The sequence below is a fragment of the Penicillium cosmopolitanum genome, assembly GCF_028827165.1.
Source record: "Penicillium cosmopolitanum strain IBT 29677 chromosome Unknown utg000008l:1.0-4398992.0:1.0-4402845.0, whole genome shotgun sequence".
NCBI lineage: Eukaryota > Fungi > Ascomycota > Eurotiomycetes > Eurotiales > Aspergillaceae > Penicillium > Penicillium cosmopolitanum.
The window spans coordinates 925,152-945,844 of record NW_026622678.1 but is presented as its reverse complement, the minus strand read 5'-3'; the positions used below and the strand labels follow the sequence as shown (position 1 = coordinate 945,844).

Genomic DNA, 20,693 nt, shown 5'->3' with positions numbered 1-20,693 from the left:
GGTGAAAAGTTAGCCCTTTGTATATGGAAGGGAGAAGGAGAAGAGAACCCCAGAGTAGGGATTCTCCAGATGGTCACGGCGGACAATGAACTCTTTGAAAAAGTGGCTACTTGATCCTCCCCCCGTATTTTCGTGGGCAAATGGGTGTTCAGCAAAAGGTCGGGGGATTTAGGGGGGAGAATCGGGAAGGCGACCTAGTGGCTAAGGGTTCCGATCCTCACCCTTCAGCCCTGTCTAAGAATACCTGAGACCTCAAGTACATATAATACACTGCACTCGCCAGAACTACCTCGTCTCGGCCAAACCCGAATACTTTTCTCTGGAGGAGTAGTCCGAAGAAGGAATCGTGTTGCACAGCCGCGCTGAGTTCTATTTCGATTCTTCCGCGCGGACAAGAATAGCATGGCGTGAAACATGACTCAAGGTGTGTTAGTCATCAATCTGGAATCGAGGCGCAGAGTACGGAGTACCCTACAGTATGGCCGGGCCGGGTTTCCTGCACAATGCCCTATCCAGGATACCCTAGGCCCTGAAGAGAAGCGGAAAGTCACACATACCCTCGGCCACAGCAAGTGGAATTGTATTTCGATCAGTCACGAAACGCAAAGGATAATCCAGGTGTGGTCCCAGATGGTCAATTCTGGGTATTCTAGTCCGGGATCGACATTAACCCTGGCTTTCTTATCGGTCATCGCTCATTGGTCTGACACATGGCGCTGACTACCCCCGTCCGGTTAGAACGCTTGGCCATTCTCTGCGTTTGGAACTGGAGGTCCCAGCCCCGGCATGCTTTACGGTAATCACTGGCGTGTATGTATTTCTGATCTGACCATTCAAGTGTTTTTGAATTTTTTTGAAACTACTACCTCCGTTTCTTTGCTTGACATGGATCAGCATATTCTTACGCTTCAAATACCTTCCACGTAAGAGGGATTTCTCCAAGCAATGCTCTAAATCCCTCACCGGAATGTGGACTCGCAAAATAATGAGGGGCACTTTTACGACTGGTTTCCCAGGCACTGATAACGATGTCATAGCGTCTCCATCATCAGCCATGGCAAAAGCCTCAGCTGGTGGGGTGGCGTACCACGACTGGTCCTGATAAACCCTCATGTATATGTACTGTGTATTTCAGTATTGAATATTTAATGACTCTTAGCGTCTTATTACTACCTCTTTCAAGTTCAAGTTTTCAAGAAGTAAGATATCCCGCCGAACGGCCTAGTGCCTCATCCATAGCACTTCGTGCCCGCTTCCGGCGCGTCATGGATAAAAAACATCGTAGACTTTAGATTCGGCTATTCACGCACTTTCTCCTCCTTTTGATGGACTCCGATGCGAGGACGACGTAAAGCTGCAGAATTAGTGGTAACCCCGCACCGCTGGGGGATGTCCGGGTGTTGATCAACTAAACGATGTAATGATGATGATTTGGTGGAAAGTCGCCAAGTTTCAAGAATTTCAGCGAGCCTAGCCATGCGTCTGTCATGTAGAAACTTGAACATGAAAATGAATCATGTGATGCTGCTGAGCCCTTTACTGCTGGTGTCTTCCTACTGTGTTTGTATGTTTAACTTTATGATATTGTGTTTTGAACTTCATATTAGAGGCAAATACTAGTATGAATGGCTGGTGACTCAAAAGATATCAAAATCCTTTTGCTGTCGGGTGAGGCCCAAGCTCTAGCCATAGAAAGCTATATGCTAAATACATCTCCCATGCAGCATCATTTCGCGAGGCTTTGTTTGAATGCTTCTGGTTTGCGGGATTCTGCGATCTAGGACACCGGCGTTGTTTGTTGTAGAGCTATTATCACATTCGATAAACTGTCAATGCACAGGCGCGGGAATCACCCATGTTTACGCATGGTCAGATAAACCCCAGGGTCAATCTGCCGCGAGCCGCACGGCAAACGGAGCGGTTTGACAGGTTGCACAGTGCACACGGCAATAAACCGAGAAACACTTGCCCATGCACCAAACCAGGGGTGGGCAACCCTACTGGAGAATCGGATAAGACCGCAAATTATGCAAGCTGTCCCGACTTGGCGCAGAGATAATCGGATGACGGATGATCCGGGAAGAAGCTCGGGCAGGGAGACCGAAAGCCCCTAGAAGTCCGGACTCCTGTCTCTGCCTCAGCCGCTGACAGCCCGCTGCCGCTGCCAACGCAGGACCCACTCCACCAGAATGCCAATGTCCTGTGAGATCTCTAGGACCCTGGAGATCCTCTTGTGGATATTCTGCAGCTCCCACTCAGATCCGGAGTCATCTGCCCCGTGCATCTCTGAGTCGCCATTGTAATGCTGTGTTTTTCCTTGCACAAGTCCTGAGCTGTCCACCGTTGATATACGGCCATTAAGACCAACCTCGAAACAAATTGATATTAACGGGTCGTCATGCTGAGTCTGATCCGTGGTCTTGGTAGAATCAGTGATGAAAAGCATGACAGCCGGCGCTTGTCCGAGTTGTGTGCGTAATGTAATGTCCACTTTGATACCATCATCTGTAGGATCACTAGATTGACCATTGGTGGCGCAGTCGGTGCCACTTTCCAACCCATCGCCCAAGAGAAAATTCAGCCTATCTTCGTTGGGGTCCTCGTTACTCAGGATGGTGAGCCCATCGTTTTGAGAAAGTAGTTCTGAAATGGGGTCTGCGGGAATGGAAGATTTGAACGACACGGTCTTTGGTGGCTCGGGTTTCTTTTCTTGGCAAAGGGGGGGAATTAAAAGCTCGCCGGATAATGCTTGCGAGCAAAGCGTATTGGCGGAGAACCTAGTTCAGGTTAATATCAACAACTAATATTTAGGGGACAAAAAAGCTTACCGGCAAGATTTCGGCGAGCTGTCGAGGATGAGAAAAGGGGAGTTCAGAAATTGTACGGCCTGTGACAGATTCGAATGCTTGGAAGGTGTATGTATGACTTTTTGTGCAAGGGTTGCCCGTTGAATCGGGTGCTTCGATGGAAGATTTGTGCTTTCTTCGACCAAACTGAGCTGATGAGTCCGTCGCTGGCCCTGGGACTAACAAACCATCATAGGTCACCATTTTGAAATCTTGGGGTAATTGCATACCAAGGTGTTGATGAATATTGGAGGCAGCGAGAATTGGAATGTCAAGGGGGGGTTCTAATTTGGCGACAAAGCGACGATTGGGGGGTGAATGGCCCAACATATTTGAATCGAGAGCCATGGAATCGGGATGGTCGCCGTGTGGCAAGCGCATGGTCCGAGGCGGCTCAAGCCAGTTTACTGACTCCGCGGACCCAATTGAGGGCAACGATTCACTGCGCTCTCTGGGTCCGAAAATCTCGTTTCCGACCCATTCTTTCGAGATGCGTAAGGATGGGTATCCTTCTTCACATTCGATCATTACAGTCCATGCTTTTTGTTGGTCTTCGACTTCTGGATCTGTCTCTTGCGGGTGGTCTATCGCCATTGAATCGGCAGATGTAGCAATATTCTTCGAATCCAGTAGCTTCGCTTGCTCAATCCAGTATTCCAGGCCTAATCCAACCCGAGTGCCCTTATGCATCGTCGGGCGACCAATGACCCCATTGCAAAGATGTTCATGATCACCTCCGTGCTGTCCATCCTTGTTTTCTTCTGCCCAGATGCGCTTAAGATTATCCTCAAGACCCTCGAGTGCCTCGAAGCAGTTCACCTCCTGGCTGAGCTTGTCCAGCTTCGCCAGCCATTGCAGATTTTTGTAAAACGGACCGAGCGATCTCCATTTCCCCGAATCGGCGTCCTGGAGGGATTGTATGAGATTTCGTTTCAGGACCAAAGTAGCAGCTTCGCGCCGCCCACCGTCGGTATGTTCCGCAGTTGCATATTGTAAATTCACCTCTTTAACAACGTCATTGCCGGCGTGGAATTCGATCTCCAAGTCAACGAAGTTGCCTGCAATATTGATGTTGTCATCTTGCCAGAGACGTTCAAGGCCTTCCAGGCGACTCAGCCGCTCTATGCCATCCCGAGAAACTCCTCTTCCTGCAACGCGGGTGCGAAGACTCCGGACAACTTCCTCAATGCGATGCCTTTGTTCCTCGTCGCTATCCCTTGCGACCCCGAGCTTCAGACCTTGCATACCCAGGTTCTGGATATCGTTCTCGTTCATGCTGGTGCCAACCAGGCTATCATGCACAGCAGGTGAGGGACTGATCCCAGCGTAGCCTCCAAGCGCGAGAAGCGCTGAGGGGGAGCTGAAATTAACGGGATCGTCCACAGCGCTTGTCGTCGCGAGAGGCGTGGTATACTGATGCGACGAAGTGCTTGGTGGCTGGTTTAATCCTGGGCCTGAGGCTGTCGGGGTTCTCATTGAAGGCGACTTGTGAGCCATGGAGCGGGAGAGGGGCGCGGAGGATGGGTGAGGCGATGAGGTGAGGTGAGTGGGAGTTGCACCCGGCTTTGCTGATGGAGTCGCCATGTCGTAGTGTATCACAGTGGTTTTACTGTGATATCATGGGCGGAAGCCTGGTATTGAGCCGTTTAGCTGCGCGATGCCGTCAGGGAGCAGCAGTCTGCAGGTCAATGGAGATTTCGTAGTGGTGCTAGCAATCGGGGAGCTATAAAAGAGCCGATGTCTTAAGCAAGTGTCGCGCCAGGGAATCTCACACGGCGCGCAAAGCAAGAAGCTCAATCCACTGCAGCCTCAAGATCAACGACGCCGGCATTCGCGGTTGACAGGCGATGAGCTGCAGCCGGCAAAACAAAAGGCCCACTCACCGCCTTGGGATCTGCACGATGACCGAATGCTTGGAAGCTCACCTTCTCCGGACTTCACCACTGCTCTCTTGAGTAAAGTTAGTGGTCTTCCGGATTGGAATTTTGGGATGTTTGCCACACGATCACTTGGCCGTCAGGTCTTTGGTGCGCTCAGATGGGCTCACATTCGCAGTGTCTCTACATTGGAAGGGAACCCTCATATAGTATGCGATTCGAGGTTAACTGCTACCTGCGATTGTGGTGCTAACTCAGTTCTCCTCCAGTATATATTTCCTAGTGAAAGCCCATCGTCACATATTCTATCCCTCCTACCCTCCGAACCAGTCAACCCCAAACTTGCCATTGGAGTTACAACCAAGCTCCCCCCAACCGCGGATTCGCTCAGAGAGAACTCAAAGTTTCTCGATGTCCTCCAAGAAGTTTTTACCAAGCATGCTCATGAAGATCCCGATGCACAGTCCCAGGCCCAAGTCATGGTGTCCACTTCAGGTGCCAATCTAATGTCAGGCGGCGTGCTACTTGCTGGCAAGCGGGGCGGAAGACGGCGCAAAGAGATGGGAGACTCTAGTGGTGGAGCCAGTGGTCAAGGTGGTGCTGGGTCTGCTGGCAGAGGTGGCTGGATACACATTTCCGATAGCAGACGACCTCCAGAGTATGGAAGAATCGCTTGGTACGCTATAGCTAACGAACGAGGCTGCTAGATGCTTCTAACTAATATTGTACAGGCCCGAGGATATGTTCGGTAGTCTCGAGGTTGATGGACAGGGTCAATTTGTAAATGGGAATGGAAACTATCAGCCTAGTGGTATGGTATACTCAACCCTGGTATCTACACCTTGCCCCGCTGACAATATAGCAGGCACCTATCGGACCGTGACCCGAGACGGAATGTAAGAGCTTGTTTGCTTATACTATTACGGAGTCGATGATTTGCTAACTCCATGGCATAGCCTGGGATTGAGTCCATTCCTCAGAGAAAAGCTTGTGCAGAGACTACGAGAGCTGGAGAAGTAATAAACCAAGATCTAAAGAGCGTTCAAGTTATATATCTTCTTCTCCCTTTCCCTCTCCATCCCCCTCCACCCATACCTAGTACCTAGGTACCTATACAAGTTCTCTAAATTACAGAGATCATACGACCCCATGCCGCCACCTGGGCATGGATTCAAGTTCAATTCCGGATCCCCAGGTGCTACTACCCCCGCCAGCGATCAAGCCTTATCATCAAAAACACCAGATACTAAGTTGATGATTGGCTATTTACCCAGACCACTGTCAATAGAATATAATTATCGATCTTTTTTATCACTATTTTAGCGGTTAATAGCTAGAGACAGGCTCAACAAGTCTTTGGTAACCTCACTGACCACGATATCCAAAAGTTCAAAGCCCATATCCAGTGCAAATTGTGGACAAGCTGCCACTTGAGCCCTGGAGATTGTGATTTTGATTATTCAATATCTCGAAATCATACTAGACCTCGGGACTCACTACTATCATGATGTCTATAAAGAGTTTCAAAGACCTGGAAAAGGCTTCTGTCTTCCCACGCCGTACAACACGCTCTAATCCAGACGCTGGGACCGTTGTCCAAGACACAGCTGCCTTCAATATCAAGAACCTTGGAAAAGAATTCGGATTACTATAATCGATTACACCTACTGAGAGCCCCGAAGAGATGGTCTGCATTATACTAGTAGTATGAAACCTGAACTTGAACTTGAACTATCTCGAGACTTTTCTTTGCTAGTACTACTAGTACTGGTAATTTACTAGAAGGGGCCGCAGCCTCCATTACTGCTAGTAGTAACCCTGGAGTGGTCCACGGTACCTGCGAGTGCAAGAGCACAATGACCTCAGCCTTGCACAGGTGGACACTTCAAATTCCATGAATATTTTCTTACATCTGTGTGAATGTTTTTATTATTTAAAAAAATTAGTGATCCTCTGTGATCCACCAGTCGATTTTGTCGGACCAGACTTTTTCTTAGGTGTATTGCGAGTGGCGCTGCGCATCTTCGACTTCGACGGCGATGGCGAGATTGTGCTTTCAATGATTTTCTGCTTCTTATTGCGTTCATCAGTGCTCGGCGTACTATGCTCCCTTTTGATCCCTTTCTTATCAAGTGTCTCTAAGCCATTGTCTTCTTCGGGTTTTGGCTGCGGAGAAACGGATTCCTTCTTCGGAGAGACATCTGAGCCGGCGATGGGGCCGTCTTCTTTTTTTTTGGCGTTGCTGAAGAAATTGGCGATATTGCTCTTGTTCTCCTTGCTGTTGACTGGGACAATGAAGTCAGGAGAGTTGTTCCCGACCTTGCCAACCTCTTTTGCGACGGGGTAGCATTCTAGCTCGCCTTCGTATGGCCTAAGAATGGACTGCAATTCTTTCGACCATGTCGTTCGCTTGGGATCAAGCCATGTCCTCATTGCTTCCGAGCCAGGTTCTAGAAGAACAGGCATGCGTTCATGTAGGAATGCAAGGTAAGGGTTCGACGAGGTTGTGATGACGGTGTAAGTGTAGAGTTTCTCGTCTGAACCTGCTCGAGGAATCGCCTATTAGCGATATCTTTCCCTTTAGAAGGAACCAGTAGACCTAGAATCTCACCCTCGTATTGCACGCAATCCCATAGTCCCGCAAAACACATCAAATCTCCATCCTTTCGTTTGACAAAATGAGGAACCTTTTCCTTGCCACCCGGTCCTTTCTTCAGCCATTCGTAGAAGCCTTGACATATGACAATACATCGCTTCCTTCGCTTCATGGTCGTCCACATGCCCCGGTCTTCGATCAATGAGTCGTCTCGGCAGTTGATAGTACGCATCATGGAGCCATAGTCTGGCGCACGCTTAGTCCAAAAAGGAATGAGACCCCATTTCATACTTTGAATCTTGTATTTTATATTCTCGGATTCATCTTGATGCTTTTCCGGTTGTTCTTCCTTTGATGCCTCTTGTTCATTATTCCTGCCCTCGTTTGGAGCTTCCTGGTGGCCATGGCCCCTGTCAGGGATGTCTGCTCGATAGACAGCGCCGAAATTACCGGGAGCAAAGTTAAATGTTTCCCGAATGTCTTCGTCTTCTGGCGCGTCGTCAACTTGCATGCCCCTGTCCTCTAGTTGCTGTCGCATGTACGCCAAGCGCTGTGGCGGAAATGAGCATGAGGTTTAGTCTACCATGACAAGGAGAACGTACCACACCCAACGCATATCGCCCACACATTTTCAGTGAGACCGTCGAGACGATCTACTTAAATAAACAATGTGCTTAGTTCGTACAACCGGCGCAAAAGATGAGTGTTGGATACGAGTAGGCAGTACGGGCGACGTCATATGCAGTGGGCGGAGAGAAGCTTGGGCCAAGAGAAAATCGACCTGCGGCCGTAATCTCCGCCTTCTCATCCTCAACCCTCAACCCAGAACACGGCAATTCCCTAGACATAAACCGGCGCGGCAAATCAATTAAAAGAACACCTTTCCATTCAATAATACGCCAATGTTCCGTGCAGCGTCGGGGCGCCTCAGCGCCAGCATCCCGCGTCTCCTCCAAACCCAGCGCCAAACGACCACCCGATCAATATGCAGCAACGCCGCACGACCTACACCACATGCACGAGTATATAACACGAACCTAACCCTGAACTCGCGCGTTGCCGGTCAGCGTTACTCCTCGTTCGGTCATCGTGTCCGCATGGGCTATCGCGAAGCGTCAAAGGACATTTTCCGCAAAAACCCCGTCGTGCTGCCAATCGCTCTCCTTGCTGCCGTCGGCGGAATCACCTTTTTCATTTACACTACTTATGTCGAAGTCACCAAAAATATACCACAGTATACGAAATTCCCGCCGAAGGTGGCGGATGCTCTGCGCCAAGCCATTTACTACACGGATATCGACCTGAACGCACCGAAGGCATTGCAGGCGTACAAAAATGCGCTGCACCTGGCCATTGACGAGGGGATGCATCCTTTCTCAGACGAAGTGTTGGGCCTCAAGATCCAGGTTGCTGCGATGCTGGAAAAGGCTGGATTGGTGAAGCAGGCTACTGAGGTTCTAGAGCGGACGAAGAGAGAAGCATTGTCCTGGATTGAAGAAGGCCAACGGTCAGAGTCTTCTATTGTCACCCAAACTTCACTTCCAGAGGCGCAGCTATCTTCCAATTCCAAGGTCGCTCCTGATAATGTGCAAATCAACGCACAGGCACTGCAGGACGCGGAGAAGGAATTGAAGGAGATGCAGGAATACGAGGCGCGACAACGGGATCGCGCATTGAAGAAGGTCATTGGTATCGAGATGAAGTTGGCCGAGCTATATTCCAGCGACTATATCCAAGATGACAAGAAGTCCGAGGCGGCTCAGATTGCTGCCGTAGAATTGTGCCTTAAGGAGATGCACCGACGCCAGAAACTAGGGTTGCCCGTTGGGGCAAGTTCCGGCGAGGGATCGGATTCTTCGTGGATGAACTTGACCGAAATCGCCACTGCGCTGACAGATCTCGCAATAAGTTACACTGCCAAGGAACGACATGAGCTCGCCATGCCATTATACCTTCGTGCATTAGACATCGTCCGTGCCGAGGAGGGAAGCACCCCCTCGTGCAAGCAGGTCGTGCTGCTGAATAGCGTTGCCAGCTCCATGGCTGGCCAGGCACAGCCAACATCGCCTCGTGTACAACAGATGAAGCAGCAGGGTATTTCCCAAGACCCCACGGTTGAGGCTGCTCGGCAATGGGCACAGAAGGCCATTGATGTCGCGGCCCACATCAAACCCCCAGTTCGCGATGAGGAGTGTGATCTTAGCTGTGTTGCGGCTACTTATAACCTTGGTGAACTGGCTGAGTTACAGCAAAAGCCCGAAACAGCAATTGCACGCTATACCGAGGCTAGATCACTTGCAAAGGGACTTGGATACCAAGAAGGGGTCTCATTGGCGGATGATGCGTTGGCGAGACTCCGAAAGAGACTCCTATAGATGTATCACTGTAGCAGGATAGCAATATTTGTACATTACTTGATGACCCAATAGAATTCATCTCCTACCCTCATTTACCTGTGCTTCAAATACCCGCTGCCCATATATCAGAACAGGGATAAACAAATATAGGAGAGACCCTTTCTTGTGAGATACCACATTATGTGGCCAGGTCATTGAAGGACGCAAGCATTTGCGGGCCTATTACGACAAATGCCTGATACTACGAGACTGGAACCAAGTGAAGAAAAAATAGGAAACATTTTGATGCCTTAAGTGGTATTAGAACATCACATGCCTTCACAAGATTCCAGACATTTGATTTTAATGGCGAAATCGAGTAAGCTAGGCATGTTAGAAAACCTCTTAGACCGGGGCGGCCCCGTCCCAAAAGTGCTTCATTGCTCGTGGCTCATACATTCCAAACCAATTGCCCTTCTTGTTCTGGATTTTGAACTTTTTTTTGATTCCCTTGACGATATATCAAAAAGAGGCCTCCATTCCCTTCACCGCAAACTCATCAAACAGGATCTAAGCCCGCGACATAACACCCCAGGCACGGATCTTGTTGTCGGTGTAACCGGCGAAACAGGGTCTGGCCGTCGGCGGACCAGGCCAGGGAGATACACTCGGGGTCACGGCTCTTCTTGCCCTTCTCAACGTACTCGGGCTTGAGCTCATCAACCTTGCTCTTCTTCTCGAGGTCGAAGATGGTGATGGAGCTGCTGGTGGCGGCGCACAGCCAGTAGCGGTTGGGGGAGAAGACCAGGGCGTGGATCTCGTCACCGGCGTGGAGGGAGTAGAGGTGCTTGGACTCGTTAAGATCCCACAGCATGGTGGTACCGTCCTTGCCACCGGAGGCGCACAGGGATCCATCGGGGAGATGGTGACGGTGTTGATGTAGCCGGTGTGACCGATGTGGTCAGTCTGCAGACGGCAGGAAGCGAGCTCCCAGACCTATATCATGGATAAATTGTCAGCTTTTCTGATTTCATCCATATTTTGACGGTTCGAATCCAGCAGCAAAAATTTCTTCTTTCTCCTCATTCAAAACAAAAGAATGTTTTGAATGGTTTCTATCAGGCATTGGGTGAATGGTTGTCTCATGGCCCTGAGGGCTCTGAAGTAGCAAATACGTTTATATGCAAACATCATGTAGGGGGTGGGAGTGCAAAAAAAAGCAGTCGAAAAAGTATATCCTGTGGACTCGGGGGGTCGGGATGGATAGCGTACCTTGACGAGCTTGTCCCAACCAGCGGAGACAATGACGGGGTTCTGGGGGTTGGGGCTGAAGCGGACGCAGGAAACCCACTCGGTGTGGCCCTTGTCGGTGATGGTGAACTTGCAGTCACCGAGGGTGTTCCACAGCTTGATGGAGCGGTCACGGGATCCGGAGACGATCTGACGGTTGTCGGCGGAGAAAGAGACGGAGAGAACGTCGTTGGTGTGGCCGACAAAAGTGCGGGTGGTGTTACCGGTGGACAGCTCCCAGAGGCGGAGGGACTTGTCCCACGAGGAGGACAGAGCGTAGGCACCGTCGGAGGAGATCACCTATAGACGTAGAAAAAAGACCAGCGGTCAGCCAGAAAGCTCCAATTATTTCCCGGTTCCATTATCCGATGCCAATTCAATTCATTCGATTTCCGATTGATCCTTGTTTCCGGGGCGGGTGCGGGAGGGGCAAATGCATACACAGTCAGAGACGATGTGGGAGTGGCCCTCCAGGCTGCGCTTGGGGTAACCGTAGGCCTGCTCATCGCGGGTGAGGTTCCAGATGATCAGGGTCTTGTCGCGAGAGCCCGACAGCAGCATGTTGGGGCTAGAAGCGGAGTCGTTAGAATGAGATATTCAATGCGAAAAACTTGGACCAGATCTCTTACTTCTCCAGAGAGGTAGCCAGGGAAGTAACCCAGCCATTGTGGCCCTCGAGGGTGCCGCGAAGAACCAGCTGCTCAGCCATTATGGGAGTAGACGATGAAGGTGAGAGGATGGGGAGGTCGTTGACGCTGGGGAGATAAAATCGCAGAGGGAAGGATGGGACTGCTGCGTGCCCGCCCAAGCCCTAACCCGGTTGGCTGGCTCCTTGTGTGGTTCCGCTGTGCCCTAACTATAAGCGAAGATCACGTGGAAGTGGAAGTGGAAGTGGAAGTGGAAGCTAACACTTGCTTAGTCATGGTTCATGTATTCCATTGTATTGGATCCACTATCTATATGGAGTACCAGACAATGGGATGCAATTGAATATATGGAGCTGATCGAAGATTATTCTGTCGAAAACCCACAGTCAGTTCACGTTGGAATAATATTCCCATTACATATAACCTTGGAATACTAGTAGGACTCAAATCACATCTAGAACTTGAATATACAAATGGCTCGTTTTATTAACGAAAACAACTACCTAATAATAACAACTATAATATACAGAATGGCCATATCTCCACCACTGGCACTGATCATCTAGTTAAATACCTGCACATTCGGCATACGGCCCAATCCACCGCCAGTCTTCTTACTCTTCGCCGACTCAAAGCCAGTCGCACTCTTATCACGGACATGCTCCCGCAGCAACTCCAGTACCTTCGATCCCTTCCAGCGCATGGGAACAGGGCGATATGCGGCCCTGAACGCTCCAATAGTCTGCGCCCACTCGCCGCTCTTGGCACCGGTCTCCTTCCAGGTCTCGGTCAATGTGTCTTCGGATGGCCGGGGGTCAGCTCCGGGCTCATCGGCAGGCGGGTCCTGAGTTGCCCAGTAGTAGATATCCCAGTCGTTCTCATCCAGGAAGCTATCGTACTCCTGCAGCTGTTCCGCGTCCATGGTACGCAGGTAGGCGTCGGCGAATGTAGACAGGAGCAAGTCAGACTCGAGGATACCGCGCTTCCGGCTCTGGTCTAGATTTTCACAATGGCGTTAGCTGAAAGCTTCACTTGGAGATGTTGCTATTCAGCAAAGATATCAACGACAACTCACATAGCAGGCGTGCTCTCTTGGTGGTAACGTCCTCCCCAACTCTCTTCAGCGGCTCAACCTTGAAGGTGATACCCTCCATCTCTCCGACTCCCAGCTCGGGCTTCTGCGCACCCTGGTCCTGACGGCCGCCGGTGAAGTGCTCGATCTTGCCGGGATATGGATCAGCTGGGCGATAGTTCGGGTCGACCGAGTTCAGCATCTCGGGCGGCGCGGGCCGGGATCCAACGCTAGGGGAAGTCATTGGTCATTGTGGAAGTCGTATTGGGAACGACCGGATTGGGGGTCTTCTTGGTTTGGGCATCACGGTGTCCCTGGGCAGTCGAGGGAGCCCGGTCGTTGACATCGGGATCCTTGAAACGCAGAGCCGATGTGCCGAATGAACGATTGATGGCCTTCAAGGTGTAGGATGGCGCGGGGCGCATGACGCGCTGAATAAATCTCGGGGCAGACATTATGCTCGTCCGTCTTCAGCTTCTGCAGTTGTTGGAGACTTGCTGAAAGGGATAGCAAGTTGAGGAGCTGCAATGCTAACTTGACATCATCCGAAGTAATGTCCCGAAAATGTACCTGCAACACCCGGGTCTCCGATGTTTGCACGGTTTGCATTGTCCCTCTCCACTCAGCCGCGGCGCATTATATAGCCGGGATCCAGTGGACAGCAAGACTACTCGTTACCAAGCCATTGCTTTCAAGTAAGTTGAGTTGATGGGATGCTCTCTATGATGCTACTGCATAAGGGAGCATAGGGCCCATGGTTGACTACATTTAGGGACGCCCCATGTTACATAACTTGAATCAATGATACTTCCCAGATTTGTATACATGTGATGTACTCCGTAGTGATAATGAGCAAATAAATGATTAATACCTGCGCAAGCAGGGCGTGTATTTTATATCATTGAGGTCATGACTGTTGCAACAGAATGCCATACGACATGAGAGAGTAAACAGGGAGATGATGGAGCAGGACTCCCCCAGAAAGAGCTGCAGCGCAGATCCAAGATAGCAGCAAAACAAAGAAGAAAAAAACATAACACTCCAGAATGCAACCCATCCACCCCATACACAGCAGCGGCTTTAGATAAGGTGCTTGGAGCGGAAATAAGCCCGCAGGTAGACAACCTGCCACGCACCCAGACCAACCAGCATACCCATGGTGCCGAAGGCGAACCACTTCACGCGCTCGTTGGTGCTCTCGTTGGTGTCACGCAGGCGCTGCTCACGGGAGCGGAGGTAGTCCATCTCGCTGACAATCTCGGTGACCATCTCCTCGATACGGCGGAGGTCGGTCTCGATGGGCTTGAGCTTCTCCTGGGCCTGGATGCTGGACCAGTCGCGGGCGTCGGCGCCGATTTCAACGTCGAGTTCGATTTCGCGGGATGGATTGCTAACAGCGTCTATTTAAGGGAAATTGGGTTAGGTCTGTTCGTTCAAGTGCGCGGCTATTGGATGATTGCCGACACGTTCGCATCCACGTCCTTGGTGAAACTTACTGCGGCCGAAAAGCTGGTTCTCAAGGCACACGTCGAAGGCAGTGTCCGCGGTCGAGGTGAAAGCCTGACGGACTTCGCCAACGATATCCTTAGGCCGACCGTGGTCATTGCCCATAGAATCCTTAATCTGTATGTTGAAGAGTGGGCCGTTAGCAATCAATCGTCTTGTCTCATGTGCAAGGGCTGCCACCCTTGGTCGCTTCAAAGATGGAATTGAGATGACCGTGAAACCGGAGAAACATTGAACGTACGTGCATGTTGACGACCTGGCCGTCACCCTTGGAACCGCTGACGATAGCGGTCACCACGACCAACTGGTCCTTCGAGACGAAGTTGCGGATGCATCGCTCGTTCTTGCCGCCGTGGCCGGACTGAGCGGGCAGGTCAAATTTCAGGGCGGTTGCGATTTGTACCACAAGTAGGAAAAAGGCGAGGACGGACCTCATTGTGAATAGAGGGGAGCCCATGGTTTCTGGGGAACTGGTCGTGTCGGTAAACAGGAGAGCTGTTGATGCCACCTGGTAAGGGGGGCGGGATCAACGATATTCCGGGGAGATCCAGCGGAACTATAGACCACATCACACTTTACTTGTAACGACAGCTTAGAACCAAGTATCCTCGTGAATTGGGTTTGTTTCATAGTCGATATCAATAAAATCCAATACGCTATCAGCAATTTACTAGAATATTCGAAATATGGAGTAAAGAAAAGAAATTGGTTTCGGAGTATCGAGGCTTAGTTAGATACTGGCACAAGTACATCAAACATGGTATCTCGCGAAGTTCACAGAAAAGTAACCAGGGATTTCCCAGTTACACATGGAAAATAATTGAAGAAGAAGAAGAGAAAACATAGAAAGAGAAGGAAACCGTATTAGTCGTTCAGTGTCACCTTCCAAAGAAGGTATTTTGAAGAGAAAGTGTCTTCTCGTGAAGAAGCGAAAGAAAGCCACCGGGTCATAACCGCAACATAGACAAAAATGAAAATGGTACCGCAAGGCACATAAAAACTCTATACAGATTATAGAGTTTCAAAACAACGAATATAGGTGGAAAGATGGATATGAAGAAAGGACATAGTCAAAACGATGGACATGAGATGTGGATCGTTAGGTGGAAAATTTCAAACGCTCAAAGCATGACATCGAAGGATTGGGGTGGGAATTGGAAACGCTTATACCTCGACCTTCTTGCGGCGCACGAAGAAGCGCGAGAAGGAATTGTCCTTCTTAGGTCGAGCTGGTGGCTCGGGTGGTCCAGTGTTCCGGAGGAAGTCCGCCAGGGCGCTGGTCTCGCTCTGCTTGTGCGAAGTGGATGGCATCGTACCGTGGTTGCGTTCCGAGCCAATCTTTTGGGTGTAGTTGGCTTGGGTGCTGCCGAGAGTGCTCTGCGAACGCATGGAACTCATGGACTTTTTGTTGGTGGGGCCCTTGTCGGTATTGGCACGCAGGAAACGAGACTTCAAGCCCGCCGAGCCATTGGAGCTTGACGAGGGTTGGGGGCCGCTCAGGTTGAAGGGCTGAGGCGCCTCTTCTCCCTGTGGAGGAGGTGGCGCGTTGCGGAGGAAATCCATTAAGCTTTCTTCTTGGCGTGGGGGCGGCTTAGCATTGATAAGCTCTTCGAGCATATCATCGTCGTCGTCATCGTCAATTGCATAGGGGTCTGGAACACGGCGCTGCTTCCGAACTGGCATCGGGTCATCTTGTTCCATAGGCTTGGCAGGCGGTGCTGCCTTTATCTGGGCATTACCACGGTTGGCAGATTCCAGCAGACCTGTCCGCGAGCCCAGAGAAGTCATTGACTTATTAGGCGTGGAGGTGGTCACAGAGCTGTGAGTAGCCGTATCCTTCTCGTTTTGAACAGGTTCGTACTGCAGGTCCTCGGAATCAATCGTGTTCCTGAACGGCGCAACTGTTCGGGGAATGCGGTGTGCACCAGGTTGAGGGGGACCCTCGCGAATGAAATCAATCAGCTCTGATGTTTGTGAACGCTTGGTCTCAGCGGGTGCGCGTGCCTGGGGGCGGGCGTTGCGAGTTGATTGGCGAGACTTGTTGGACTTGTTGGTATTGTATGTACTATGGGTATTGTTGGTACTGGCGGAGATAGTAGACTGGCGCCGAGAAGACCTCGTCCCATTGGTAGGGGTCGGGCTGCCTGGGTGCGAAGACGTGGGAGTGGCAGGTCCAGTTGACTTGATAAACTCGGCAATTTCACGAGTGGAATCGCGAGTAGGGCGAGCATCCCTAGCGCTGCCTGTCGACACGGGAGACTTTGGTGGAGCTGGCATGCGAGAGGAAATGGGAATGAACTTGGGGGAATCAGCGGACTTGGTGCGTCCGAGAGAGGTCAGGTCCCCGTTTGCGCGGGTGGAAAGAGAAGTCGGTGGTCGCGCATCTTCTCCTGGAGGAGCCGTGTTCTTCAAGAAATTAGCCAGGTCATGCGTATCGGCCGTGTCCGACCTAGGGATTGGTCGAGGCGGCTCGGGGAACTGGACAACTGGGTTAGTCGGTTTGCTAACAAAATTAGACCGAAATGAAAGGGAAGGGCTTACAGTCATCTCCCTCACACTCTTTGGTGTTAGCGTGAAGTGGATAGTCTCGTCGCTATTGATCAACTTGTCCAGGTCCGTGGTGTCGTTACCGTCAGAGTCCGCGCTACCAGAGGCCCGACTCGTGTCAGATGAGCTGCGAAGGCGGAGCGAAGGAGACTCGCCCGGCCGACCCATGAGTCGAGTGATCTTTCCTGATTTCTGGGATGTTGTAGAGCCCGCTGTAACTGGACGCTTCTCGCGCGAACTGCTGAAGCTCTCTGAGCGGCGGGACTTGGCTGGCTGAACGGTCGAAGAAATAGAATTGGAAGGTCGTGGAGGCATGCGTTGCACGGCTGCTCGCTCTGCGCCACTAGGAGAATTGCGATTGCTAGCCGTGACCACGAGCGGGCTAGGTCTGTGGCGTGTACGGGATTTCTGGGAGTGTTGGCTGTCGCCCGAAGCGGAGGTAGGACGAGAATTATTGGGTTCTAGCGCGGCGACACTTTGTAGAGGCTTTTCGGAGACGGCATCGTTTTCATTCAAAGGAACACTCTGCGACGGGGATGCCATAGCCGATTTATCGTGATCGTGCTCGACGGGATTTTCATCATCGGGAGTATTGATAGCCTCGATCGTGGCGCCAGGTGGTGCGGATGTGGCTTCTGCCCCTTGCGTGGTGGGCTTTTTCTCCGCGATAGGTTGAACGTCTGAGTCGCTAGTTTCTGCAGTGATCGCCTTTGCATTAATCTGAGAAGTGGCATCCCTGCTGGGTTTCCTCCTTGGGCGTTGGATCGTCGCCGCTGGCTTAGGCTTCTCGCACATTCCCCGTCCTTCGATAATCTCCGGATTCTTGGTTGGTTCCTCATCAAGGGATGAGACGGAGACTCGAGCGCTATTCGACTGATCGGTCTCGTCGTTGGCGCTAGAGCGCAAGGAAGCAATGGTTTCATTCACGGGCGGACCCCGTTCAGCTTGATCTTCATCTTCTTCCCGCACAATGGGCATTCGCGCATCTTCTAAGCTCTCCGCTTCTGTAGGCTCATTGATAGGTGTTGTGATCGCAATTCCAGGGGCAGTCTCTGCAGCATCGACGAACTCGGCGGATTCGTCATCTTCGTACATGGTTTCGAGCTGCTTGCTCTTTTCCGAGGCGCTCGGGGATGGAGCATTTTCATCTGCAGGTTCCGACTTGGCCTCGCGTGGTGGTGGGCTGGCCGCCGCATTTGGCAATGACCTTGAGCGGGCATGACGAACCACCTTTGGGTCGTCAATTGCGGAGGCACTCACGGGAGAATCCCTTGCGCCAGGCGACTTTGGCGCGAACGATGGCGATGTGAAAACCATCAAGCTACGTGGTCGCACCTTGTGCGCGACAACGGCCTGCATCGTCTGCACCTCGCCTTCCAACTCATGCGAGAATCCGGGAACCTCGATCTCCTTGACATCGTGATCGCCTATTGGCAAGGGATGTCGGCGGGGTCGGCTGGCTCGACGGGCTCGACGGGCGCTGACTCCGCCTCAGGAAGCGGCTCCTTGGGAGTGACAGGCTCCTCGATGGTCGCAATACTGCTCTTGCGGCTTCCCGCTAGAGTCGAGTAACCTCGACGGCGGAAGGACTCACGAGAAAGAGTTCGCGAAAGGGTGGTGTTGCGTCTGCGCTTTCGCCAAGTCCGCCACAACCGCCCCAGAGTCGCGTTCAACGCCAATTTTTCCATGTCAAGATCCTCCACCACTAACCGATCGATTCGCTTACGTTCCTCCTCCAGGTCGATCGATTCACTGCCGCCGTCATTCAGCTTTGCCGACAGCCGGGAGCGCGCCGTCTCACCAGCAATCACCAAGGCGCGCTCGCCAATGTGCTCGATGATCGAAGTGAGAAAAATGGCCGCGGCGGGTGTGATGTTATCGACATGACTGGAGAAACGACGGGGCGCGCCGTCGCACTCCCCAAGGCCATCTTGCGCAATATATTCATCCTCATCCTCCTCTTCCATGTCACCCAAACGAGTGTATACCATGCATCGAAGACGGGTCAATTTCCACGAGCGCACCAGATCGAAGTCGCCGCCGGGTTCCTGACCACCACGGAATTCCGTCTTCTCGTCATCGACACCCCCCATATATTCGCTCAATTCCTCATCGGCGGTGTCCACGACCTCGGAAGCAAGACGAGGCTTCAGGACGTCGGAGACCGCTGGGCGGATACATGAGAGCTGGGTAGATTTGGAAGCGGCCAGGACATTGAAGAGCAGGTTGTCGAGGAAGCCGTTCAGTAGTGAAAGGGCAGCTGGTGTAACCAGGGCCGCGGGCCGGAGCCCGTCTCGTCGTCCTCGGGGACAAAATCGGCGGCATTAAATTCTTGATCGGAGTCGATAATTTCCGAAGCAGCGGAGGAGGAGATAAAAGCAGGTGGAGGGTGTACGGAGGGGGGAGACATGAGGTTCACTCGAACGTGCGAGTCGCTGGAGAGGGAGGTGCTTCGAGAACGGGACAAAGTCCCGGCTTCCAGGAGATCGGATCCTTTGTAGGGTTGCATGGTTGATCACTAGTGGACCGTGGACCAGGATGTGTCTCCAGAGTGTCTGTTCTCGAGCGCAGTGCTGGGAATGGACTGGCTCGGACTAAAATTCAAATCTCTTGAATCATCCTGTACTCCCCGTCAGCTTGTATATTCCAGGTATCTTGCCTGTATTCTTTGATTTCTGCATCATCTGCATTGACTGCATTCACTGCCTATCTTTGGTGAAATTGCGCGCCCGGGGGAAGTGGAGGGACGCCACGGCCCCCAGCTTCAATGCAGAAGAAGAAAAGAAAAAGAAAAAGAAATTCCCCAAAAACGTACCCGTTAAAGAATGGAAGGCGAAAAGGTCATGCTGTTGAGGAACAATCAAAGAGGGACAGGACAGCAAAGGGAAGAAAAAGAAGAGAGAGAGAGACAGGAGTCGAAATTAGTATTGTTCGACTCTCCGAAAAAGGAGTGGGGACCAGCTTGAATCATTCGGGGGAGACTACCGAATGGTTAATACTAGGAGAAGTTAATGGAGTCGTCTTTATTTGACTTTACGGGTGTTTACTGTACAGTATTGATCGATCAGTTGAAGTATAGGCTTATACAGGTATCTACGGAGTATACTACCACGGAGTACGGATACATGGATATGATATACTACATGAAGTATACAGATACAAGTAACAAGATCTACTGGACACTTCCAACCTTGGTATGAGTACCATCCCCTCCCCTCTCCCATCCACCTCGTATGTGTTCCTCTCCTCCTATCTGTACCTGGCGTAACCACGGGTCATCAGCTCCTCCGCCTATCGCATTGAAGAAACCAGGGGCAGGGGGCTACGAACAACAAGACTGTTCCATCGATCGACGGGCTCCAACGAGGACGCTAGTGACTGAGTGAATCCATCGCATCCACTCCAGAAACCCAATCATCTCCTCGTGGGGACCACTTTAGCCTTTCTCACTTGGGCCCCAACCCACACGCATTATTGGAATTGTTCCCGACGCTGATGCTTCCTGCAGGACCCCTGTTCCTCGGAGTGCATTTTAATCTCTCGCTTGTTCCAAACCTTCCACGGCCCTTCGTGGCCCTCTCCACTGGATTCCGTCGTTGTTCACTTGCCTTGGGGGACGCCGGTCCCAGGACGCTCCTCAATGGTCGCTGCCCACGGCACATCTCGATAGTCTCTGGAAGGTCTCCACCAAAGATGGGACCATCTTCAACCAGTCATCGTTGTCCTCGGCCCTCCCCTCAGCCGCGACCATTCATCTGCTGGCCTTGTTCCATGGGGCTACCGACAGGTCGTGGGGGACGCCCACGAGGTGCCCCAATTATGCAAGGAATCCCAAATCCCCTCGACGCCCGATGAGGGCGCCTGCAGTAGCCGTTTTACAGCAGTTGCAGAATATCGCCCCCAAGGAATCAGGCCTCGGGGCCGGTCTTTCAGCCCCGATGGTCTGGGAGAGCGTTGCCCTAATACAATTTCACAA

General features: G+C 51.6%; 9 protein-coding genes across 9 annotated transcripts; 2 read left to right on the top strand and 7 right to left on the bottom strand.

The window, feature by feature from the left end:
- Positions 1-2,137: 2,137 nt before the first annotated feature.
- Positions 2,138-4,430, bottom strand: N7509_006904 (RNA polymerase II mediator complex middle subunit MED1; the record flags this gene model as incomplete). The annotated part of the gene is made up of 2 exons (XM_056631541.1): positions 2,138-2,704; positions 2,829-4,430. The coding sequence occupies 2 exons, from the start codon at positions 4,428-4,430 to the stop codon at positions 2,138-2,140; spliced, it is 2,169 nt and encodes a 722-aa protein (XP_056487092.1).
- A 73-nt stretch (positions 4,431-4,503) lies between these two features.
- Positions 4,504-5,743, top strand: N7509_006903 (uncharacterized protein; the record flags this gene model as incomplete). Its single annotated transcript, XM_056631540.1, has 6 exons — positions 4,504-4,530; positions 4,594-4,932; positions 4,993-5,399; positions 5,455-5,534; positions 5,589-5,619; positions 5,680-5,743. The coding sequence occupies 6 exons, from the start codon at positions 4,504-4,506 to the stop codon at positions 5,741-5,743; spliced, it is 948 nt and encodes a 315-aa protein (XP_056487091.1).
- Positions 5,744-6,652: 909 nt separating this feature from the next.
- Positions 6,653-7,948, bottom strand: N7509_006902 (SOS response-associated peptidase; the record flags this gene model as incomplete). The annotated part of the gene is made up of 3 exons (XM_056631539.1): positions 6,653-7,266; positions 7,335-7,869; positions 7,922-7,948. The coding sequence occupies 3 exons, from the start codon at positions 7,946-7,948 to the stop codon at positions 6,653-6,655; spliced, it is 1,176 nt and encodes a 391-aa protein (XP_056487090.1).
- A 273-nt stretch (positions 7,949-8,221) lies between these two features.
- N7509_006901 (TPR domain protein) lies at positions 8,222-9,694 on the top strand (the record flags this gene model as incomplete). Its single annotated transcript, XM_056631538.1, has 1 exon — positions 8,222-9,694. One exon carries the CDS (start codon positions 8,222-8,224, stop codon positions 9,692-9,694), a length of 1,473 nt encoding a protein of 490 aa, XP_056487089.1.
- A 531-nt stretch (positions 9,695-10,225) lies between these two features.
- cpcB (40S ribosomal protein RACK1) lies at positions 10,226-11,654 on the bottom strand (the record flags this gene model as incomplete). The annotated part of the gene is made up of 4 exons (XM_056631537.1): positions 10,226-10,651; positions 10,928-11,245; positions 11,387-11,513; positions 11,575-11,654. 4 exons carry the CDS (start codon positions 11,652-11,654, stop codon positions 10,226-10,228), a joined length of 951 nt encoding a protein of 316 aa, XP_056487088.1.
- Positions 11,655-12,154: 500 nt separating this feature from the next.
- Positions 12,155-12,866, bottom strand: N7509_006899 (succinate dehydrogenase assembly factor 2; the record flags this gene model as incomplete). The annotated part of the gene is made up of 2 exons (XM_056631536.1): positions 12,155-12,588; positions 12,668-12,866. The coding sequence occupies 2 exons, from the start codon at positions 12,864-12,866 to the stop codon at positions 12,155-12,157; spliced, it is 633 nt and encodes a 210-aa protein (XP_056487087.1).
- A 28-nt stretch (positions 12,867-12,894) lies between these two features.
- On the bottom strand, positions 12,895-13,119 carry N7509_006898 (TPR repeat protein; the record flags this gene model as incomplete). Its single annotated transcript, XM_056631535.1, has 1 exon — positions 12,895-13,119. One exon carries the CDS (start codon positions 13,117-13,119, stop codon positions 12,895-12,897), a length of 225 nt encoding a protein of 74 aa, XP_056487086.1.
- Positions 13,120-13,744: 625 nt separating this feature from the next.
- N7509_006897 (p24 family protein) lies at positions 13,745-14,627 on the bottom strand (the record flags this gene model as incomplete). The annotated part of the gene is made up of 3 exons (XM_056631534.1): positions 13,745-14,064; positions 14,161-14,287; positions 14,412-14,627. 3 exons carry the CDS (start codon positions 14,625-14,627, stop codon positions 13,745-13,747), a joined length of 663 nt encoding a protein of 220 aa, XP_056487085.1.
- Positions 14,628-15,334: 707 nt separating this feature from the next.
- On the bottom strand, positions 15,335-19,226 carry N7509_006896 (uncharacterized protein; the record flags this gene model as incomplete). Its single annotated transcript, XM_056631533.1, has 4 exons — positions 15,335-16,648; positions 16,712-18,127; positions 18,184-18,903; positions 19,113-19,226. 4 exons carry the CDS (start codon positions 19,224-19,226, stop codon positions 15,335-15,337), a joined length of 3,564 nt encoding a protein of 1,187 aa, XP_056487084.1.
- Positions 19,227-20,693: the final 1,467 nt, after the last annotated feature.